General features: G+C 28.4%; 2 protein-coding genes across 2 annotated transcripts; one reads left to right on the top strand and one right to left on the bottom strand.

Moving 5' to 3' along the window:
* The first annotated feature begins 3,043 nt into the window (after positions 1-3,043).
* On the top strand, positions 3,044-7,559 carry LOC110644485 (organic cation/carnitine transporter 4). The gene is made up of 2 exons (XM_021797278.2): positions 3,044-3,518; positions 6,282-7,559. Exons 1-2 carry the CDS (start codon positions 3,116-3,118, stop codon positions 7,460-7,462), a joined length of 1,584 nt encoding a protein of 527 aa, XP_021652970.2. The 5' UTR covers positions 3,044-3,115; the 3' UTR covers positions 7,463-7,559.
* A 2,776-nt stretch (positions 7,560-10,335) lies between these two features.
* On the bottom strand, positions 10,336-11,204 carry LOC110644480 (uncharacterized). The gene is made up of 2 exons (XM_021797266.2): positions 10,610-11,204; positions 10,336-10,475 (listed from the first exon to the last, which is right to left on the bottom strand). The coding sequence occupies exons 1-2, from the start codon at positions 10,975-10,977 to the stop codon at positions 10,418-10,420; spliced, it is 426 nt and encodes a 141-aa protein (XP_021652958.2). The 5' UTR covers positions 10,978-11,204; the 3' UTR covers positions 10,336-10,417.
* Between the last annotated feature and the right edge of the window lie 8,787 nt (positions 11,205-19,991).

Consider the following 19,991-nt stretch of genomic DNA (forward strand, 5'->3'; position numbering starts at 1 on the left):
TAAATTTAAGTTTAAATATTTATAAATTTTTAATAATATTTTATTCATTTGTTGACAATGTAAACTAACATAATTTATTTACAAACTTAATTATTAAAATTTTAAAATTAAATTTATTTATTCAATGAAGTTTAAATGATTATTGAGTTATTTTTTTAGAGTTTATATATCCATTTTTTTAGATTATTTAGTGGAGATTTAACTGTGTTAAGGTCTTTTTTATCTTTTTGAGCTATTTTTAAAAGGTCAAGGGCTCAAATGGTCCATCTAACGTAGCAGTCAAAGTGTCAACACTTGGTTAGAAAGTCAATACAAAGAATAAGAGTTATGACCAAGAGCCAAATTGACCATTACGTGGTCTGAATAAAACCATACTAAACATAGATAGTCGCGGACTACCACGATCGAGTAAGATCATGTTTGCATAATCCAGCTTGAGCAAAAGAATGCTTGGACTAATGAGGCCGAACAAACGAAAAATGGGAATCTGTGTGAATGCTCGCCCAACATATTGAGCATCAACCTTATCGAGCATTAGTAATATCAGCCAATGATATGGAAGAGTATTGGTCAAATTATAATTGCAATTTAATTTATTTTATAAATCCCAACACTCCCCACTTGCACTTTTGATTGCCACTTGATAATTAATTTGTATTTTTAACTCAATATTGACCTAATTATATGGACTTATAGGCAGTTAAAACCTACAAATCAGTCCGCATTTTGATATCATGTTAAATTTGAAGAAAGTATTGGTCAAATTATAATTATAATTATAATTTAATTTGTTTTAATTTAAGATTATATAAGTGAATAGATTATTTTATACATCAAAATGACTAGTCAAATTAATGTTACAATCTAACTGCTTATATTTATTTTTTTATATTTATACTTTTTCGATGTCAGATTTATAATTCTAACAAATAAGCTGAGCACTTGAGACTCATATAGATAGTTACAATGGCTTTTTGACCTGTAATCTATAATCATGAAAACCATACATTAATTAGGTACACTTATTCTGTCAAATTTTCTACTGAAGCTATTTACTATTCAAATTTATATTCTCAATCAAATTTTTAATTTAAGTATCGAAATGACTGGCTAATAGGCCACTGACCTCACTATTTTCTTTATTCACAAGCTTATTTGGTATTTGAACTATCGGATACTCATCACATATCAATATTTTCTTTTTTACAATAAATAGAACACACTCGTATACGGGTCAGTGATAGGAATGGACAGTTATTAAAATCATAATAATTTTTATAAATTTTTCATTTTTATATAATCTATACATATATACTACATTTGATGTGGCGTGGGATGCCGAATGACCAATCAAAGCATATCAATATATTTCGTCATTAACGCGTTTGTATATTTATTGGACTAGGTCATATTCATTAATACTCCGTTGTCCTTCCTTACAGCTAATGATATAATCCTTGTTGTTCTTAAAATAACAATTCATTATCAGTTTTGAATAGAATATTTTATTTTATTGTCTTTTAATTACAAGCAATAGGGTTTTGTTTAATTTCAATCACATAATTTTTTAACATATTAAAAAAAAAAAGGGTGCTGCCCATAACTTCTATATCATAACATATGGTACATATAAATTTTGGTATGCATCATAATGTGTTGATTTTTTTTATATTTTTAACATCAATTTTAAGAATTATACATATTTTTTCCATGAATATGAATGCATGAACTTACAAAAATCCAAATCAATTATTAAAATTGGATATACGCATTAAAAATTTTTATATAAATAATTACTTGCAATGACCAAATAATATAATTTGTTTCTTCACAAAATAGTCCAATCTGACAATTCTTTGTGAGGAAATAGAGAAAAACATGTAAAATGAATTGAAGCATTCTTCACATTATGAAACTAATGAGAGAAGAGTCTATTAATAAAACAATCCCAACTGGATAATAAGTTAGCTAACTAACTAACTAAAGAGTAACTAAACTAAAGTAACTAAGTCTCTCTGCATTTTTCATATAATTAAATGCAATTCAGTTAGTGCCTGCCAAAGGCAAGTTGGCCTCTTTTTTTCTTTTTTTTTTTTTTTTTAGAAAGCTCCTTTTTCTCTGAAATTTTTGTCAATTTCTAATTTTATTCAAATTTTTTAATTTAAATTTAATTTTTTAAAAATTTTTAATATTAATTAATTAAAATATAAATTAATTACTTTAAAATCCTTTAAAATTTTATTTAATTACAAATAAGTCCTTATTAAAAAATTTTTTAACAAAAATTTAAATAATAATTACTTTAATATTCTTAAAAATTTTAATTAATTACAAATAAATATTTAATTAAAAATAAGATAAATTATAATTTAGTTCTAAAATTTAACAAAACTTACATATTAGTTATTATATTTTTAAAATCCACCCATTTAGTCTTTGAGGTTTTAATAAATAGTTAATTTTATAATTAATAATTATTTTTGTAAAATTAACTATATTAATTATGTTAAATTGTAATATGTATTTTACAAAATTTAATTTCTAAAATTAAAAATTTATACAATTAAAATTTTTAGTTTGCCCCATTGAAAATTATTTTGTAAATTTATTAGGATTAAATAGATGAATTTTAAAAATATAAAAATTAATTTATGAATTTTATTAAATCTTGAGACTAAATTATAACTTATTTTAAAATATTCTTCCTTTATTATTAAAAAATTAAGATGACATTTAATTAAATAAAATATTTAAATTATTTATAATAATCATTTTAATATTAAAAAAATAATTAAATATATATATTTTTTTGTGGTGCGTGGAGCTCACTCAATTAGAGAGGTGCAAATTTGAAACAAACAAAAAGTTGAGGACAAAAATGAGTTTTTACTCTTTTTCTTTTTATCTTAATCAACATCCGCAGTCATTTTCAAAATCCACGGCTGGATCTAGTTCCACGTTTATCTGGAGGAAAAGGATCATACATATCCTTCTCCGACTCCGCCTCTATTTCCCTCTCCCTGTCTCTATGAATATATATATATATATAAAATATCCGCCTCCTCGTTCTTCTTCCCGTAACCCAAGTACTAGGAAAAACCAAAAAAACTAAAAGATGTCTGTGACGTCATCGTCAGATCCGGAGCTCCGCTCGCCGCTGCTCCAACCTTTTCTAAAGCAATCGGAACCCGAGAAGCTAACCATAGATGATATGCTCCAAAAGCACTGCGGCGAATTCGGGTGGTGGCAATTGCGCCACTTTGTGCTAACGAGCTTGGCTTGGGCACTGGAGGCGTTCCACACCATGGTAATGATATTTGCAGACAGAGAACCGGATTTCAGATGTTTGGGACCGGGTTGCGATGCGACGGCGAAGAGTGTTTGTAGATTTGAACCGGGTTCGTGGGAGTGGGTTGGTGGCCTGGAGAGTTCCACGGTAGCACAGTGGGGTTTGTTCTGTGGACAGAAGTTCAAGGTCGGATTGGTTCAGTCCGTTTTCTTCGGCGGCTGCATGATTGGTGAGTCTCTTTCTTTAATTTTGTTTTTTTAAATTTAGGTTTATGTTTTGTTTTATAATTAAACTTAAAATTATAATAAAAAGAAAATATTAATTATGTAGATTAAAAAAATAACTTTAAATATATTTGTTAAAAATTATTTAAAAATAATTAAACTGATGTACGGCAGCATGCTAAGATTTTCCATTATTATTTTAGTAATATTCTGATATAGATCATATAATATGATATAGAAGAAAGCTAAGATTCGTTTTTTGGACTATTTGGACCTACTTTTTCGACAAGCCTCCGACTCTGACTGCTTATGAGTTATTACTTGCGACATGTTGCCCTACTACAAGGGACATGAAAATACTATCTCTTTTAGGTATTTCAAAAAATTTAATGCATTCTCAATTTTTATATATTATTATTTATTTAACCTTTAATTAAATTTTTTTTTTTCAATCAACGAAATTAATCAAACTAATTTCTAGTTTGTTTACCATTTATATATTGATGTGATAAAAATATTAGAATTACTCTTATTTTTTTCTTTTTTTATTTACTTTGTATCATATATATTAATATTTTTATAATTATTTTTATTAATGTAAATTTTGTCATGATTCCTAATTAAATAAATTTGTGTTTAATAATATAAAAATTAAAATTAAAAATATTTATGTTGGGATAATTTTATCTAAATAATACTTCTGGCTGAATATGGATTAATCCTATTTGTATTTGTGGATGGGGATATTATTAACTCAACATATATTGCTAGTTTAAAATATAAAAATGCAATTATTTATTAATTAGGCTATTGCTAGTTAAGTTAAAAATTATTATTTGTATATTAAAAATATTTTTAATGAAAATTATTTTCTAAAAAAAACTAATTAACTTGTATTTGTTAGTGTCATGAATATACAAGAATTTTTATATTTTAATAAAATTATTAAAATTTAAAAAATAAATTATTTTTTTTAAAGATAAAATTATTTTCTTTAAAAATAATTTAATTTTTTTTATTAATTATCATATCTAAAATAATAAAAAAATATTTTCAACAAAAACAAATTTCCCAGTCATTATCTTTCTATGAACTTATTTTGTTTTTCACCGACTTGTAATATTAGTCAGTCTGTCTTGTTGATTGCTTAATTGCTTATGTAAATTAGGCATATCATTTTCACTAAGCCACCATAAATTTCTACGTGACAGATCGGTAGAGTCCTTTTAATTTGTGATCCAAAATTATTTGTTATTTTCAACCTTCTGTAGCTTTTCATTTCATAAACGTTTGTGGCTTTCAATTATTTTCTCTTTTTCTTATCCTATTATAGTTTTTCAACCTTCGCTATCGGCCTATATATGGATTTTAGTATTAATTATTGACTAAAATTTTATTTTTAAACTATAAATGTTGCAAAAAATAATAAAGACCCGTGTGAATTAATATGTAATAGTTCCATGTTATAATTCCATTTTTCTTGTAGAAAGTTGCAAATATGGTCCTCTTGTGTAGGATCATTCTTATTTTTTTTGCTTTAGTGAGTGAATAATTTATTGATGGAGCTAGGCATGGATAACGTTGTATACATGATAAAAACCAAAGACATAGAAGCTTGCCTGCTTTTTTTTAATTTGTAGTTGCTTTGCCGTATTGGATAAGTACTTCCTTATTTATCGTATTAGCTTCGGCCAAACCAACTCAATTGCAAGAAATGCCAACCATACCAATTGTCATTGATCAGCTTAGCCTGTAATTTAGCGATCGGCGTTTATTTTATGGCATAACAAATTAAGTGTTTTGATTTTAATATTTTTTTAATATTATCAATTTTTATTGAAATTCAAATGTGGGATTTCATTATTCTAATGATAAAGTATGACTAGGGAGAAGTGCAACATATTTAAACAACTTCTTCTCTACGTTTTGTTGTCTGCCTAGTGCTGGGTGCTGAGAATCTAGTTCTCGACTCGTTCACTTTATTTGTCGTTTACTTGGCTTGGATATGGTGGGCTTTGAATAGTCAATACTTAGATTATCATATTAATTTAGCGGGTATCATGTTCCTCTTGGTACAATGCACTTAATTTTATAAAATAATAATTTAAAATCCATTGCCAAGTTCAAAGGGAAATACGAAGAAGGGACTTGTTCTTTCCAAGAAAGTCTAGACAAGAAATCTTTCGACGTTGTATATCTAGTTAACTAATGTTTTCATTATACATATCTTCAAAAGAAAAAATCATTGCAAAGAAAAATATAAAGGCAGGGTCACATTAAGCACTTTACATTGCAGATTATATAAGGATTGGGTGCACCCTTCTTTTTATCATCCCTTTTTATAAAAGTAATCAACTTCTTTCCTGATTTGTGAGAATTCTTGTGCCTTATCTTGTTACTTTTTTTCCTCTTAGCTGGTCCGTCTGTATCTTATTTAACTCCTTTTATGCATCTTTATTCCTTTCTTTATCGTTAGCTTTATACTTTTGGTAACATACATGCAATCTTCTGGAAGGCACGCCTTTGTATAACCAAGGCAACGATGAGATCCACTAGTACATTTTTTTGTTGTCAACCGTTGGATATTGATCGATTGAAAAAAAAAAAAAAAAAAAAAACATTGGGTAGTCAGACAGAGACAAAGGATTGAAGACGTAAGCTTCAATATTGTTGTAAAATGTAATGTGCACAATTCTAATAGAAATTAACCACTGGCCATCAAAATAATAACTAACATCCTGAAATAATTGTTTTCTTGAATTTTTCAGGTGCTGGGATATTTGGCCATCTCTCAGACTCCATACTAGGAAGAAAAGGCTCTCTAACAGTAGTTTGCATGTTAAATGCTTTATTTGGTTGCCTAACTGCATTAGCACCAGACTACTGGACCTATCTCCTTCTCCGTCTCCTCACGGGTTTCAGCAGCGGAGGCGTCGGCCTCTGTGCTTTTGTCCTTGCCACTGAGCCTATCGGCCCCACGAAGCGTGGTACCGCCGGCATGTCCACATTCTATTTCTTCTCAACTGGAATAGCCATATTATCAGGTGTAGCATACATTTTTCGTTCCTGGCCGCAACTCTACATTGCCTCCTCTGTTCCTTCCATTCTATTCCTTGTCACTGTCCTTCCTTTTATCGCTGAGTCCCCACGATGGTACCTTGTTCGTGGGAAAATCAACGAGGCAATGAAACTAATGAGCAAGATTGCTAAATCGAATGGAAACCACCTTCCTGATGATGTTATCTTGGCCCTTGATGAAGAAGCAAACAAAACTTCAAGCAACGACCAGAGTTGCGCTGAAGAACCTGCAACAAATAAAGAAGCAATAACAGGTTCTCTCATTGATGTAATCCGCTCACCACTCACCCGTGTCCGGTTGTTTCTAACTGTGGCGATTAACTTACTGTGCTCTGTCGTGTACTATGGGATTAGCTTAAATGTTGTGAATCTTGAAACCAACCTCTACTTGAATGTGCTGCTTAATGCAGTAGCTGAAATGCCAGCATTCACTATAACAGCACTTCTGTTGAACAAGTTCGGGAGGAAACCATTGGCAATTGGAACACAGTGGTTCAGTGGGATATTCTGCTTGATGGGAAGTTTGATGGGCAATGCTGGGATATGGAAAATCATGAGAATGATTTGTGGGATTTTGGGTATATTTGGGATGGCTGGGACATATAATTTACTGTTTATATACACAGCCGAGTTGTTTCCAACAGTAGTGAGAAATGCAGCTCTTGGCTGTGCTACGCAGGCAGCACAAATGGGGGCAATATTGGCACCATTTGTGGTGGTTTTGGGGGGTGCATTGCCATTTGCGGTGTTTGCAGTATGCGGAATTATGGGAGGATTGCTTGCATTTTGCCTGCCGGAGACATTAAATCAGCCATTGTATGACACAATGAGTGGAATGGAGGATGGAGAAAGTGGTTGGAGAAGCGTTTGAAGTGAAGTTATGTATTTAAAGAATTTTGTTTCTAAGAGCTTTTCAAACCTCTGAAATTACTGGTAAGAAGCTAATTAATTAATTAATCATTGATTGATGAGGCTTCAGCGATAGTTAGGGAATGAGTCGTGGAGCAAAGAGAGGATATCAATGTAATGGAAGCAAAATTAATGGGCGGCGCTGCGTCTTTTCTTTCTTCTTCTTGTTATCTAAAATTTTATGAACCCCTTAAAATTAATTTTATACATTTTAATCTATATATATATATATATATATATATATATATATATATATATATATAATAAATTTTAATTTTTTAATTAATAAAATTATTTTTTAAAAATAAAAAACTTATTAAAAATAATATAATTATGTAAAAATTGAATAAAATTATTTTCTTATAAATGTATTTTTCCAACAAAGCAATCTCCGCTTCGGTGGGAAGCCCTTCAAAGCAATTTTTTTTTTTAATTATTACTAATATTACTTTATGGACTATTAGACTTAATTAAATATGAATAGAAAGTTTATATTGAGATCTACTCAAAGCCAAATTGAAAACATCAGATTATTATATATATATATATATATATATATATATATAAATGAAAAATCATTTTTGTTTATTTGATGAGATTGCTGGTGGCAGCACCATTGGGCTAGCTGCTGCTAATTAATCATTTAAATGTTAATAACCTACAAATTCAAAAATTTCTATTTATCTATGTTTTACAATTACTTATTTTTTAAGAATATTATTTTTATATTAATTTATTTAATTAAATATCTATTTCGAAATTAAAAAAAATATCAAAGTTTAAACTCACAATCTCATTCTTAATATCTGCTTTAAAAAATTTTACTTCTTAAATTTTTATATTTCTATTTAATTATAAAAATTGCTGATTAAATCTTGAATTTTTTAATCATTATTAATTCTATTTCACCGTTATTAAGATAACGATTAAAGATATAATAATCATTATCTCACTATCAATAACCATTACCAATTATGTCGCACCAAATAAGTATGACATTATTACCATTAATATAAAAAAAAAATATATACCCTTAAATGAAAAGAAAAAAAATATGTTTAATTCATTATAAGGACGTTATATTAATATATATTATACAAGTTACAATTAACCACTTCTTTAATGTTAATAGATGAAACGAAAATATGGGATTAGGACATTTGAAAAGATTGAAAATATATATTTTTAGATAAAAATATATTTTTTTATAATGCTAATTGAAAAGTATTATATATTATTAAAATTACATTTTTATATAGCGCTTACATATTGTCTCTATTAACGAAGTAACAATTTTTTTTAATGGTAAGATATAATTGGTAAGAGTTAAAAAAATTAAAATTTAATTAAAAATTTTCATAGTATAAATAAAATAAAAAATTTGAAAATAATAAAATTTTTTTTAATAATTATCCTATCTCAAAAAAAAATAATAATAAGGTTCAATTTGCTCTCTGTACTTGTTGAAGAGGTTCAATTTAACTCATTTTTAACTTTTGGTCTAATTTAACCCATAAATTTTGATTTATGCTCAAATTAATCTAATTAACAAAAATATTATTTTTTAATATTGAAATATAATATAAAAATAATTTATTTAATATTTTAATTATACAAATTATACAATATAAAAATAATATTTTAATAACAAAATAATTAAATATTTTAAAAATAATATTAAAATATTATTTTTATATTGTATAATTAATTAATTTGTGTATATATCAAATAATTTATTTAAATAAATTATTTAATATTTAATTATTTTTTAATATTAAAATATTATTTTTTATATTGTATAATTAATTAAATAAAAATATTATTTTTATTATTCAATATTATTAATTGAAATAGTAATAATTTTTAATTTTAATTAATTATATGAGAATATAAAAATATTTTTTTATATTTTCAGTTTAATTAATAATATTGAATAATAAAAATAATATTTTTATTTTTATTAATTAATTATATAATATAAAAAAAATATTTTAATATTTTAAAAAATAATTAAATAATTACACATTTTTATAAATTGAGTTAATTTGAGTATAAATAAAAATTTATAAATTAAATTAAACTAAAAATTAAAAATAAATTAAATTAAACCTCTCCAACAAATAAAGAGGTAAACTGAACCTTATTCAAAAAAAAAAATGTAAACTTGTTTTAACATTTGAATCAATTTTAAAATTTCTCGTCACAATCAAGCGATATCGTACGTTAAATTTTAGTCCATGTATATGTGATATGATTAAAAGTAGGGATAGCCTGTGAAATAGTCCTCAATTTATATTAGAATTAAATTGCAAGATCGTCTTTATTTTGATTTAATTTTAATTTTGATTACTTGTTAATATTAAAAAATAATAAAATTTAAATATAAATCAAATAAGTATCATTTGGTATTGAGTTTTGAGTGTTTAAACTGTTTTTTTAAATAAAAATATTATTTTAAATATTATTAAAAAAATTTTTAAAAAATTATTTTATTATTTTAATATTTTTATAATAAAAATTTATTAAATTTAATTTTAAATTATTTTTTAATACTCTCTGATTATTTTATTTAAAAAATAAATTTTCTTAATTATAGTAACGGTAAACAGCGTTAAATTCCTGCTAAGCTCAAAAATTAGCAGATCGAGAAAATATGAAAAAAAGGAAATATTGCACAAAAAATTTTGACAGAAACCAAACATCTCCTGCACAGAGCTCATGAAATGGAAAAATAGGAAGAGAGATTTCTATTAACAAATGTGACAAAATTGTCAACCCAATTAAGGTACAAAATTATCACCCAATTAATGTATAATTAAGTAATCAACAACAGCCTTTCATAATGTAGCTCTTATTTATTTGCCTAAATTTTATATTTACATCAGAAAGGCTCTGATTGAATCGCAAATCAAGGCTGCTAAATCATGAACGGACTGGCTGAGAATGTTGGAATTACCGTGTACTGATTACTCCGCCTGAAACCAGACAATTAAATTAATTAAATTATCACAATAAATTATTTTTTAATTAATTTTCTTTCAATTTTTTTTAATTACAAAAATTAAATTCTTTTATTGAAAATATAAAATTCATAAAAAAAAATGGTTACCTGTCATAATCGTTGTAGTTACTAACATTAGCTACTTCACGGGACCCACCACTACGACGTCCTCCACTGCCGTTCCTCTTTGCCACTCTTTCCGTTCTCTCCTCCACCAACACCACGTTATCCTCAGCTATCGAGCAAAGCGTCGGCTTCCACTCAGCCATCGCAGCCGCGGACGACGGATATCCCAAACCCACTCTACCTCTTTTCCTTCTCCTACTTCTCCTCGCATTCGGAGTCTGCAGCGTCCGATGCACCATCAGCGTCCGAGTCTCCTCCGAACGCCTTCTATTCGGTTCCAGAGATTCCTTAACTGAGCTTTCGCCACCAGTGGCCCCGCAACACGAGACGAATACCAATAAAAACCTCATGTGTAGAGAATTTATAAGCCCAAAAAAGGAAACAAAATGAAAATCCAAGGAGACCAAAAACGAAGCGAGATTAAGAGAGAGGAGGGAAGAAAAACTCTTCTCTCATTGTCGTCGTTCTTGGGTTTCCGGCATAAATCTTCATTATCGGTGGTTGGGGGTGTTGAGCGGATGAAAGAGTGGGTGGCTGCAAGGCGGATTTGCGAATTCTGAAGCTACAGAGGTTGGTTTTTATAGAGAGACATTTTTGGCGTTATCTGATCGGGTAGCAGAATGAATGAACATGGATTTGATATTTTATTACAATTATGCCCCTCAAATGGAAGGAGGCTGACATGGGGGGTCCAGGTCGGATGAACGTGGTGGCCACATCAATCCTACTTTTACTCCAAATGTTTTGGAGATCTCGTGACTTGTGAGATTAACAGTGTTTCAAGTTTTAACTGTCACCTAAATCCTCATATTAATATTTCCTTAATTATCCAAAAAAAAAAAGAAAAGAAAAACACATTGCAAAAGTAAATACTTATTTACCCTAAATAATAGATAAAGGTTACAATTAATTATTACCTAATATTTTCATTATTTCATACATTTTTTTAATTAAAATCATATATTTTATTTACTTTAATTACATACGATTCTATCCCAAGAGGATAATATGCTTTTACTGATTTAGAAAATGTTATAAGGCATTAAAGGTTATCTAGATTAGGATTTAATGGCAATTTCTCTATTTAGAGAGAGTTAATTCAATTTTATCTTTAAACAATAAAAATTTATACGTTAATATGTTAATATAGAAGATTATACTTTTTAAAATTATCAAGTAAAAAGAAAATAATTTTAAAGTACAAAATTAATGATGGGTCCCTTATTTGAGTAGCCTTTGGATGTCATCATTTAGTTCTACCAACTCAACGACTTTTAAAATCTGTTTGGTAAGGTGTGTTTTATGTAGACCTGGGAAAAAATAAAAAAAAAGGTTTGGAAATCAAATCAATTTAATTTATAATTTAATTTAATTTAATTAAATCTTTATTTTAAAAATTTATTAGAGTCAGTTATATGAATTCTTTTTCTTCATTCTAAACGATTTTGGGTTAAATTCTCGAGAACGTATAATGCAAATCAATTTACTTTATAATTGAAATTAAATTAAAATTAATTAAATTTGATTTTAAATTGGATTAGAATTAAAATGGAATTGGTCAGTTTTATTTTAATTAAGATCAATTTTTTATTTAAAATTTTTTTGAAAAATTTTTAATTGTTGAATTAAAAGGGAATCAAATGGAGTCTAATGGAAATCAAAATAAAACTTTTGATTATTTTTTATTGGTCTTAACTTTAAAATTATAATCGGTTCAAACCAAAGTATCTATGTATTACATGGTTACTTGGTTATATTATGAAGTAAAATTATTTTGTTATAAAAACTGAGGTGGTTTAAAAAATTTTATAATTTTTTTTATAAAATTTTTTAAATTCATATTATTTTTTTGTAAAATAATTAATTATAAAATATTTATTAACTTAACAAAAAAAAATAAATTTTCTTTACATAATAAATATAAATTATCATATTTTCATAACATATCAAATTTTAATTAAAATCATAAATTTTAAAAAATTAATTATCTATAAATAATATTTTTTAATATTATTAAAAATATTATGTGTCTTTTTTCTCACTCAAGAAAACTTTATAAATTAATTTGGAACAACATTAATTCTACATTCACATTAAAAAAATTAAAAAAAAAAAGCAATTGGCAAATCGAGATACTATTGCAATTTGCAAATGGTAGTGTATTTTTTAAATTTTAAATATTTTTAAGGTGCATTACTATTTAAAATTTTAAATTTATCATTATTTTTTAAAATTTATCATTATTTATTAATTTATCTCCATATTTTTAGAAAATTACATTAATTTATTCTTAAACTTTGATTATATCAACTAAATATTTTGTGTCTATTTTTCTTCATATATTTTAAAATATTTCATTAGTCAATCAAATCAAATGAGAGGTAAAATTTTTTATTTATATAATATCCCTCTCCTCTTCCTCAATTTTTTTTTGTTTTCTCTTCCATTTCTCTCTTCAAAGCAAATTTAAATTTAACAACAAATCTAATAAACAAATATAAAATCAACAAACCCAATAAGCCATAAATCAAAATCAACAAAATATAATGATTTTAAGTAAACATTAATGGTATTGATTTTAAACAAATTCTCGTAAAAAATTCCACATGGACAGAGAAACTATTAATTGATACTTTGCATGTACAATGAGGGAATAATATAGAATTCAAATACAATTTGGATCTCTCTTTGAGAAATGTTGAAGAAAAAATAGAAATAGCAACGAGTCAGGAATAGAATCACTCTTTTCATTTTTATTTTATAGGAAATCGAGGTCGGGATATGAAAGATTTCCTCATGGATAGAGGTAAATCTATTATCATAAAAGAGGAGTCAATTGACTCCTTTTTTTTTTTTTTTTTGAGTTATTCTTGTATATTTATATAACTCCGCCTAAGTAGTTTGTGCTTAGCCGGTTCCAAGCTCGGATAAAGGAGGAGGGTTGCGGTAGGTGACAACCAGCGTAAAAATTTCGTCACATCTCACGATATGGATTCAAATGATATAAACATTGGGGCATCTTCTACTTACGACGCGCTACATAGGAGCCCAGGTGTAGTGAGAAATATGCAATGGTGTAGGGCGTTCATCGAAAGCGACCCGCCATGCCGGCGCCCGGATGTGGTGTTAAATGAGCAAGGGTTCCCACATCAAGGACGGGTGTGGGTAAAAAAGTTAGTCCATAGGACAGATAGTAGAATAGATAGTGGAACAAAACACAAGATAGGCATAGAGAGCAATAGAAGATATCATAGAAGGAGATCAATTAGGAAGGAAAAGGATAGGAAGAGAATCAGGATTGGTACTTGAAATGTTGGATCACTTACAGAAAAATTAATGAAGCTTGTGGATACCTTGGAAAGGAGAATGGTGAATATTACTTGCATTCAGGAGACTAAATGGGTAGGAGAGAAAAGTAAGGAAGTGGGTAACTCAGGGTACAAACTGTGATTTACCAGAAAGGAAAGGAACAAGAACAGAATTGGCATAATCATAGATAGGACATTGAAATATGCTGTAATAGCTATGAAAAGAGTAGGAGATAGAATTATACTAGTAAAGCTAGTATTAGAAGGATAAACAATAACTATAGTTAGTGCTTATACCCCATAAATAAGACTAGATAGTGAGGGTAAATAAAGATTTTGAGAAGATATGGATAATCTAATGCAAAACATTCCAAATGAAGAGAATGTTTTCATTGGTGGAGATTTGAATGGACATATAGGAAATGATAGGCAAGGTTATGAGAATGTTCATGGAGGTTTTGGTTTTAGTAGTCAAAATGAGGAGGGAAAAAACATCCTGAATTTTGCTATGGTAGACGACCTAATACTAGCAAATACCTACTTTATAAAAAGAGAGTCACATTTAGTGACTTTTAAAAGTGGCCAACATAGAAGCCAAATTGACTTCCTCTTAACCAGGAAGACAAATAAAGCTCTATGCACGGATTGTAAGGTCATTTCGGGAGAGGCTTTAACAAGTCAGTATTAGTTGATAGTCTTGGATGTCAAGTTTAAGAAAAATTCAAGTAAGATTAGAAGAAATAGTGTAGCTCGAACAAAGTGATGAGAGTTCAAAGGAGTAAAGCAAGTGAAGTTAAAAAATGAGCTTTTCAAGTCCGAAGCATGGAAGCTGGATGTGGATGCCAATGGTATATGGATACTTATGGCATCAAAGATTAGAGAAGCAGCCAGAAAAGTACTTAGAGAGTTTAGAGGACATGGACCACCCTCAAAAGAGAGATGGTGGTGGAATGAGGAAGTACAAAAAGCAGTGAAGAGAAAGAGAGAATGGTATAAAAAATTATCTAAGTGTGATAATAATGAGGCATATGAACAGTACAAGATAGCAAAAAAAGAGGTAAAAAAGGCAGTTAGTCAAGCAAGAGCGCAGGCCTTTGAAAAGTTATATGAGAAACTTGGAACTAAAGAAGGGGAGAAAGATATTTATAGATTAGCAAGAAGAAGAGAAAATAAATTTTAAGATCTCAATCAAGTTAGGTGCATTAAAGATAAAAAAGGAAAAGTGTTGGTAAAAGACGAGGACATTAAAGAAAGATGGAGAAATTATTTTGACGATCTCTTTAATGATAGTCAAAGTGGTAATAGCAGGAATATAGACTACATAGCAATAGAAAAGAATGTGAATTATCTAGAAGGATTAGATCTTTGGAAGTAAAGAAAGCACTTAAGAGAATGAAAGTAGGTAAAGCCTATGGACCTGATAGAATACCAATTGAAGTGTGGAAGTATTTGGGAGATATGGGAGTAGCATGGTTAACTAAATTATTTAATAAGATTATAAACTCAAAGAAAATGCCTGATGAATGTAGGAGGAGTATTTTAGTACCTATTTTTAAAAATAAGGGAGATATACACAATTGCTCAAACTATAGAGGAATTAAACTCATGAGCCATACTATGAAGTTGTGAGAGAGAGTTGTGGAACATAAACTACGTCAGGACACTTCTAGCTCTCCCAATCAATTTGGCTTCATGCCCAGTCGTTTAACTATGGAAGCGATCTTTCTCATTAAAAGCTTGATGGAGAAATATAGAGATGTGAAGAAAGATCTATACATGGTTTTTATCGATTTGGAGAAGGCTTATGATAGTGTTCCAATAGATATCTTATAGAGAGTGTTAGAACAAAAGAGGGTATCTATTAGGTATATACAAGTATTGAAGGATATGTATGAAGAAGCAACTGCTATTGTGCGCACAGTGAGAGGGGACACAAGAGATTTTCCTGTCTCAGTTGTATTACACTAAGGTTCAACTGTAAGCCCTTACCTTTTTACATTAGTTTTAGATGAATTGATGAAATATATACAAAACAGTATCCCTTGGTGCTTGATATTTGCGTATAATATAGTTCTGATAGATGAGACACGAGAAAGAGTCAATAGAAAGCTAGAGCTTTGGAGAAGCACTCTAGAGTCAAAGGGCTTTAAGTTAAGTAGAATGAAGACAGAATACATGCATTGCAAGTTTTGTGAAGGCTGAATTGGTGATGGGGAAGGAGTTAGTTTGGATGAAGAAGTACTGCCCCAAAGTAATCACTTTAAATATCTCGGCTCAATCCTTCAAGTAAATGGGGGATATGAGGAGGATGTTAGTCATATGATTAAAGCCGGATGATTGAAGTGGAAACGTGCCACTGGAGTTTTATGTGATCGCAAAATTTCTAATAAGTTGAAAGGAAAATTTTACCGTACAGCCATATGACCGGCCATGTTATATGGCAGTGAGTGTTGGGTACTGAAGGAGTCGTATATGTCTAAGATAAGAGTTGCAAAGATGAGAATGTTAAGTTGGATGGTGGCCATACTAGACTAGATAAAGTCCATAATGAGAGTATTAGAGAAGAGGTAAGAGTGGTGTTAATTGAGGATAAGTTGAGAGAAGGGAGATTGAGATAGTTTGGTCATGTAAAGCGTAGACATACAGAGGCTCTAATTAGACAAGTAGAGCACATTAGGTTAGAGAATAGAAAAAAAAGTAGGGGTAGACCTAAACTGACTTGGATGAGAGTAGTACAACATGACTTAGAAACATTACACATTTATGAGGATTTAATCCAAAATCGTTTAGACTGGAGAAAGAGAATCCATATGGCCGACTCCAAATTTTTGAGATAAAGGCTTAGTTGAGTTGAGTTGTACTCTTGTATATTTATATATTAATTTAAATTGACTCCTCATTAATTTAAGTATTTGTTGAGATTACAAATTTAATACTGGGAAAATATAAAAATGAAAGGATAAATATAAATAATTAGATTGTAACATTGACCTAGCTTGTTATTTTGATGTGTAAAACAATTTAATTGATTATATAAACTTGAAATTAAAATGAATTAAATTATAATTTGACCAGCACTCTCTCTAAATTTAACATGTTAACAGAGCCCAGTTTGGATTGGAGGTTTCAGTCGCTCATAAGGCTATATAATTGGGCCTATATTGAGTTAAAAATATAAACTAGTTGTCAAATGACAATCATATGGTTACACTTGAGGGGGGAGTATTGAAAATATAAATCCCATATCGAGAAAATATAAAAATAAAAGGGTAAATATAAGTAGTTAGATTACAATATTGACTTGACAAGTTATTTTGGTGTAAAACAATCTAATTACTTGTGTAAGCCCGAATTAATATGAATTAAATTATAATTTAAACAACACTCTCTCCAAAATTAATAGTATTAAACTCTATTTTTTTATCAAATAATGTATTTTTACTAATATGAAATCAATTAACCCTCATATGTTGAGTAAATTATTGTATATTTGTAATATATATGCACCTTTACCCGCTAAAGTGAGAGTTTGATTCTCTTGAATATAAGATTTAACTACTCTTATATGGATATTCAACTTACTATTTTTTAGTGTAGCAAATATGTCTTATAATTTGCCTACATATTAACCCTAGAAATTTTTTTTTCAAGATCTTCTACTGCTTGTAAAGATTTTTCTTTAAATTCTTTTATTTTTTATTTGAATTTATGATTATATAATATGAGTTTATTTATTAAGAATAAATTATAGGTTAAAAATATAAATTTTAAACATAATATATATATATATATATATTATAATATTTAAATAAATAAAATAAATAATTTTTTAATAAAAAATAAGTTATTTAGGGGGATCTAGGCAAAAAGATTTTCTCTTCATTTTCGTCCCGCACAATATCAAAGTTAGAAAAAATTAATTGAATTCAAGATGAATTAGATCTGATTTAAAAACAATTGTCACCTTTAAGAGAAAAACCAAGTAAACAATAGAGGGCAATATTGCTAGACAATAAGATAAAGATAATTGAGCTGTCAATTAATTATGGAGATTGAGAGACAGGAGATTCAAATCTCAATATGAGCTTCAATCCGTTTGAGTATCGCGAGGTAGAAAGCACAAGCAACAATGAGCCAATATTTGGGTTTTGCAAGGTTGCAACATCGACAAAGTAGAGGCGACTAGCGAGAAGAGGCAAAGACAAGTAAAACTCGAAAGGGAACAGACTCAAGGGTCAATTATGACGTCGTGGTGGTGGTGGTTGGCGAGGGTAGGGCCGTAGGGGAGAGCGAGGAGCTGAGTAGGAAAATTAAATAAGGTTGAGGCCATTACATTAGGAATTTTCAACTCAACCATTATTGGAACTTGCTGTTAATATAGTCCTCATGGTTATGGTCTTTTTATAATTAAATACTATTGATAATTATAAATGTTTTTACTGATTTTCTTACAATCTAATCATTGAATTTTCAAATATATATTATAATAAATACAGCAGAAATTCGTTGTCCATAGAAACTTATTTAGAAACCTGCTGGCCTCAATCCATCAGGAAACCCCCAGGCCTCAACCCAGTGTCATAGTCTATTTGTTCTACATGGATCATAAAATTCCTTTCAAAAAAAAAAAAAAATCATAAAATTCACATATCTTTTTGTTAGGCTTCTTTCAACTTTATAAATTTTGTTGGGTTGCCTCTACTGAAGGGCAAAGTCACTATGTTCATTGGCCCATTTGGAATTATTCTGGTCTACCTGTGGGTTTTACAATAAATGAGAAATTTGGCATTGGGTTGCTCGAATTTTTGTGCTGTGGTTGATGTACTCGACTTCATCTAAGAATCAGGATGAATTATTCGTGCACAAAATACCTTGCGAAGGATTAAGCACAAAGAATTTTTTTTTTTTTTTTTTTTTTTTAAGATAGATTCATATAATCACGATGCAGAAAGGATAAAACCCATAAAATAAAATATATCACTTGCTTATATGTTTATACTCATAATATAAAGATTTGAAGAATATAAAGAGATTTTTTTATATAGCTTTGCATACGAGATGTTGTAAACAAGTGAGAAATGTGTTGTTTTTTGAGTAATCTACCATCTATCATCTGTAAAATGGTGTCATCATATAAGTTTACATTAATATTCATGGTTTGAAAATCATCTTATCTACAAAGTGAGCTAAGATAAGGATTTTCAAGAAATTGTTGAAATAACTCTTCTTTCAAACTTAAAAATAGCATCAAGAGAACAAATATACAAACTCTATGAGGTCATCTAAAAAAAAAGGGTATGAAACTATCTTTATTAACTAAGAAAATTTGGAGTCAAGCGTCATTGTCTACAAAAAAAAGGTCAGCAGCAGCCCTTGAAGCCGAGTTGCAGAGAGTGGAAACAGATCGCATATAAAGGAAAGGAAGCAAAGAAATTTTGTTAAGTTGCTTTTTTTCAAATGGAGTGGCAAAGCTTATTTGAGTTAAAGAAATGAATGTGCCGTAATGTGCAATGCAATATAAGGTGATTAAATTTTCTATTAAAATTTAATAAAAATTAATGATATTTCAGCTTATCATATAATAAAATAATATTCTAGCTTGAAAAAGTATATAATTTTAAGTTTTTAATTGTTTAAAAAATATATAAAAATTTTCATTAAAAATTATTAATTTTTAAGTTTTTTTTAACTAAAAAGCTTTGAATCTTGATTGAAAATTAAGAAGCTTATGCTTCTTTTTGTCTCATCTAGATAATTCTAAATTCACAAATATTCACTCAAACACCCTTCCCGATCAACTCATGTTGATTTTAATTGAAAACGTCAAAAAGTTGAAGGACCTTTCTTCATATTCCATCTTTTCTACTTTTGGTCTTCCATCCCATTCATATTTCATCTTATGTCACAACAATAAAATGCCACTTTATTGCCATGAAAGTATCTTTAAAAGCTCAACACCACAGTAATCGCATCCTTCAATCACACTCCGATTGTCAAAAACTCTCTGAATTTGCACAAAGCAACTAATCCATGCAAAGCTTCTTTCCTCATTAACC

Source organism: Hevea brasiliensis, chromosome 4 (genome assembly GCF_030052815.1).
Source record: "Hevea brasiliensis isolate MT/VB/25A 57/8 chromosome 4, ASM3005281v1, whole genome shotgun sequence".
Taxonomy (NCBI): domain Eukaryota; kingdom Viridiplantae; phylum Streptophyta; class Magnoliopsida; order Malpighiales; family Euphorbiaceae; genus Hevea; species Hevea brasiliensis.